This window comes from Phaethon lepturus, unplaced genomic scaffold (genome assembly GCF_000687285.1).
Source record: "Phaethon lepturus isolate BGI_N335 unplaced genomic scaffold, ASM68728v1 scaffold15575, whole genome shotgun sequence".
Lineage (NCBI taxonomy): Eukaryota > Metazoa > Chordata > Aves > Phaethontiformes > Phaethontidae > Phaethon > Phaethon lepturus.
In genome coordinates this window covers 20,297-25,453 of record NW_010538516.1, presented here as the reverse complement: position 1 = coordinate 25,453, position 5,157 = coordinate 20,297, and the positions used below count along the sequence as shown (strand labels likewise).

The 5,157-nt window shown below is 36.1% G+C and overlaps 1 protein-coding gene across 1 annotated transcript in view; it reads right to left on the bottom strand.

Moving 5' to 3' along the window:
* Positions 1–4,068: 4,068 nt before the first annotated feature.
* LOC104620576 (protein EFR3 homolog A-like) overlaps positions 4,069–5,157 on the bottom strand; it is a gene marked incomplete at its 5' end in the record, with an annotated part of 20,868 nt that continues 19,779 nt past the window's right edge. Inside the window, one exon of the mRNA XM_010286843.1 lies at positions 4,069–4,249. Coding sequence (XP_010285145.1) covers positions 4,144–4,249 — 106 coding nt within the window. The remainder of the gene's footprint in view (positions 4,250–5,157) is intronic.

Here is a 5,157-nt window from a genome sequence, read left to right as displayed (position 1 = left end):
GAACTCTGAACACCAGATTCAGATGAACTGGTCATCTTGAGCACAGTATCGTTAAAACTGAGCAATGAATGAGTTGTCTTTCAAATAAAGGCAACACTGTGAAGAAGCAAAAAACTTCCAGACAGAAACTCCCCCGGCAGCCAGAAAGCAGCTCGTAACAGGTCACTTTTGTTTTGTCTTACAACTGCAGTGGCTGCCACTTACATCCCTCCTTGTCTGGAATCATGCGGTAGGGTGACAGAATCTCTTATTCACCTCTCCACCTTCTCTTTAGATATAATTTAAAATAACGTCCCAAGTGTGGCTATTTTCTCCCCAGATTTTTTTGAGGCATCCCTTGTCAAAATCCTGCTCAGACCAACCTGAGCAACAAAAAAAGCTGATGACCACACATCTTAATAGCAGGTTCCGAGACCCATGAGAAGTCAGAGATTATAGAAAGACGACATCTACCCTCTAAAATTTCCTAAATATACACAAAGTTTTAAGATCTGCAAAAATTAGGAACTGAGGAGCAAGGGAAAAAAAGGCAACATAATCCTCTAGGTATCAGGATACACTTCTTGTGGGCTAGAGAAGGTCACAACTTCCTCAAAATAGAAAAAAAGAATTCTTCTTCCTACTTCTCTCAGGGTGTACTATGAAAACCATTTAAATAAATTAATGCTACCAAAAACAAGAGGCATTTTGTATTGTTGCATTCTGAATTTTGGTGGTCATGGTAATAGTAATGGTTTAATCATAAATAAAAGTAGTAGTTTAATAATGCTGCAATGCTATAACATTTGCAATAAAAAAAAAAGGTCTGTCAAATGAGGTCTATTTTAAATGCCAAAAAAATTATCATAGAATCATAGAATCTTTGGGTTGGAAAGGGACCTTTAAAGGCCATCTAGTCCAACCCCCCTGCAATGAGCAGGGACATCTTCAACTCGATCAGGTTGCTCAGAGCCCCGTCCAACCTGACTCTGAATGTTTCCAGGGGTGGGGCATCTACCACCTCTCTGGGCATCCTGTGCCAGGGTTTCACCACCATCGTCGTGAAAATTTTTTCCTTACCTCTAGTCTAACTCCACCTTCTTTTCCTTTAAAACCATGACCCCTTGTCCTGTTGCAACAGGCCCTGCTAAAAAGTCTGTCCCTATCTTTCTTATAAGCCCCCTTTAAGTACTGAAAGGCTATCACTGACATTTTAATTGTGAGCAATAAAAATTAACAGACATCTTAGAAAAGATTAATTTTCAATTTTGGTTTATTTTATTGCTTAAATATAGATTGCACAGTGTGTTCTTACATTTACTGAAACTGGTTCATTACGTACAGTACAGAATATGTGACCATCAGAACAATGCACAAATCAGCCCTACTCTGATTTTGGACAACAGGCTATTTCTATCTTTTCAAATTACCAAGGATTCAGTTTATTTTAAAGTGACCCACTACCAAAAGCTCTTATTTTTTAAAATGACACAATGGGAAAGAGAACCCAAAGCAAAAGCTGGAATACATTTAAACAGCTGGATACCAGTTTATAAACACGGTGACAGTACTCAGTGTGTTGCAGATAACACAGGGCCAGTATGCATATGGAGCTTTCAAGTTCTGCAACTCATGTCAAGAACATAAAGAGGTAAGTGAAACAAAGCAGCTTTATACTGTACAACAGCATCCTTAATTCATTTGGTTTCATTCATTAGCTACATATCACAATAGCTACCAAAACAACACATTTTACAGTCACTCCCATCTCAGAGCTGCCCAGAAAGGCCAGAGTGAACCAATTATCAACTTACTGACTCCCTGAATTTCCAGAAAGGAAGAAATTAAATACCATGTGAACACACAGAGTGTTACAAACTCTTCATTCCCTGCACAATACCTGCATAACACCTGCATTTCCCAAACAAAGCTCACTTGAACATTGAAAACATGGAAACTTATCATTAGCATAAACGAAAAATACTTCATCAACAGAACAGAAAATGAAATGCTGAATCTGGTTATTTTCACATGCAGCATTCATGCAACAGAATTCAACCACGGAAACAATCCTGTATTTACAGCACAGTCTCCATACTGCAAGAGTGCAAACAAATACATTCTTTATTTCTTAGACTCTTTATGTTCTTTTTGTATAAAAGTGCACAGTGTTATTCTTAAAAAAATGACAGAATGGGTAAGTGTTTTACATTGTATCCCTACGTTAGATTTACTATTTAAAAAATAACACTCTTTATACAGGCCAAAACACTGTTATGTCTTACCTTAAAAAAAAAAAGTGAAAACTAAATCTAGAGTCCTATTTATGTGTAGACTGTGGTCTGATCAGGCTGATACGCTGCAGCAGTAAAAATCACAACGGAATGCTGTAGATAAGGGGCTGTTTCGTCATCCACTAACAGCTGTGATTGCACTGTTAAACTGAAAAGAAGGTCTCAATTACCTTTTGAGTTTTGTAAACGCTTTCCGAAAGTCTCAGCATGTTATCTCATAGGTTTAAGTAGCTGATATTTCTCTGATGTTACCTCACACATCAGGCTTTTAAAAGTAGTCCAGGGTCTACAGTTCAAAAAACTTAAAATCTCTTTTACAGTGGGTTTGCAAATGCTCAAAACAGTCAGCAAATTAGCTGGCCTGATAACCATTCAGATCTTACAATTACGCAATCATAGATTAATTTAGGTTGGGACTTCTGAAGGTCATCTAAACCAAGCTCCTGCTCAAAGCAGGGCTAACTGAAGTTAGATCACTTTGTTCATGGCCTGATCACTGTTTATCTAAACTGCTGGCTAACTTAATGTCTTACATGTATTGTAGAGATATTATTATTTGAGAACGTTCATTCATGTTTATGCTGCTTCAGTCAGATTGAGATAGATTAAGGGAGTTCAAAGTTGCTATTCATGGAATCAGTGAAAGCTGTTTTTTCCTTTTGCCTGCAGAATTTAGTGAGTCATAAAGACAGCATTGACAACTATTCATCAAAAGCTAAGTGATTTACTGTATCAGTTTTACTTTATTTACATTGGAATAGTATAGTCAGATACATAAACCTATGAAAGTTACCACATTTTCCTTATTTCTAGAAAGGTTTGAGAAATGAAACAAAAACGAACACAGAGATGCATCTCTAAAAATGCTTTTGCTTGAAAACATACATAATAAATTCTTGGTCTTTAAACCGTTTCATCCAGTTTTCTTTCAATTTCTAAAATGTCATTAAAAAGCTGTAATAAACTACAGAGAAATACCTCATAGAATATATTTGTAATTTCTATGCTTATCATTTAAAATGCCCTCAGTTTGTTTTCTGGTATACTAAATATATCTCTCATGTATTTTTACTAAAGCAGACAGTAAAATACTACTGCATTTTCAGAAGTACAGTCTGTAAACCATACACCTTAAGACATGAAAAATATTGCACAGCTCAGTGCTTCAAGAGGAGATTTCTCCTCTCTTATGCAAAGCAGTTAACTTTTAGCAAGAAACACAGGACATATACTGGGTGTATATATCTAAAAAGCACGTTATGTGACGAATCAAAAATACTTAACAAGTGTCCATTAATTCATTTACTGTACTTGAACACATGTAAAGTATTGTTTTTTTCCATATATTCCAAATTAAACTATGACTAGCTATGACAGCATGAACAAAAGGGAGCTAAGGTAGTGCTCCACTGGTCACATTTATTAAGATGAAGCAAGCCAAAAGCATTCTATTTAGATATATAATTGAGGTGGAGAGGAAGAAAAAACCAAACAACAACAACAAAAAAGAAAAAAAGAAACAGCTTTAACAGGTTCTTCAGTTACAATGCCTCAAATTAAAGGAATTTACAGAAATTCCTAGAGTAACTGAAATATTCATCTATAGGGAAAGACAAGTTTTAAATCTGACTTTTACATGTACTCAGATATGAAGAATCATGATATATGAAAAACCTAATTTCAAATATATTACAGAAGAAAACAACTCAGGACAGTCTCATGAGTTTGGCTAGGGTAATCTGTATTTGGCTCATGTCCATCACTAAATTAAAGTTAGTTTAGATGAAATAAACAATAAAATTTGAAAACTCATCTTGTTCTTTCTATTGTACTCTACTCTAAATAATGTCCAGCAGACTTCAGAAGACACTTAATACACACAAAGATCTGGAAACTTCATCTCATAGACTGGAACAGATTGGTAATGAGCATGTCCAGCAGTAATGGTCATCGTTCCTGAGGGGCTAGGTGGAGGACTGTGTGAGAAGAACAATCAAAATATATAATTTATAATTATATGGTTTGCTTGCTTTTTTATAGCTTTATACATTAACAACTGAGAAGCAAGAGTAAACTACCCCCGTGCCCCAAACCCATCAATGTTTTATCCTATTCCTGAAATTCTAATGAGATTGTCATGCCTTTAGCTTTTTTTGCACTCTGGCTTAAAACTATTTTCTTACCAATGAGTACTATTTATACTCCACAACACATGTACACAAGTCCCTATAGTAGTGCCACGTACTATTTTGACTGTTCAATATCTAATTACTTTCTCAGACATATACAGAAATGGGAAAACAGTATTCTTCAATACTACTGATATGAATAGAAATAATACAAGAATAGAAGTATACTATGAGATGGTTTCTGGATATTATCCACTATTTAATAAAAAAATCCAAAATAATAACAAGAAAATCAAAATGACTGTTTTAGATGAAGACTCCTCTTTTTCATTGTACTGGTTTTGGCTGAGATAGAGTTAATTTTCTTTAGGGTAGCTTGTATGGTGCTGTGTTTTGGATTTGTGACCGAAACAGTGTTGATAAACAGGGATGTTTTCGTTATTGCTGAGCAGTGCTTACACAAAGTCAAGACCTTTTCTGTTTCTCACTGCGGGTGGGCAAGAAATTGGGAGGGGACACAGCCAGGACAGATGACCCCAACTGACCAAAAGGATATTCCATACCATATGATGTCATGCTCAGCAATAACAGCTTCAGGGAAGAAGGAGGAAGGAGGGGATATTTGTGACGGCATTTGTCTTCCCAAGTAAGCATTAGCCGTAATGGAGCCCTGCTTTCCTGGAGATGGCTGAATACCTGCCTACCCATGGGAAGTGGTGAACGAATTCCTTGTTTTGCTTTGCTTGTGCACACAG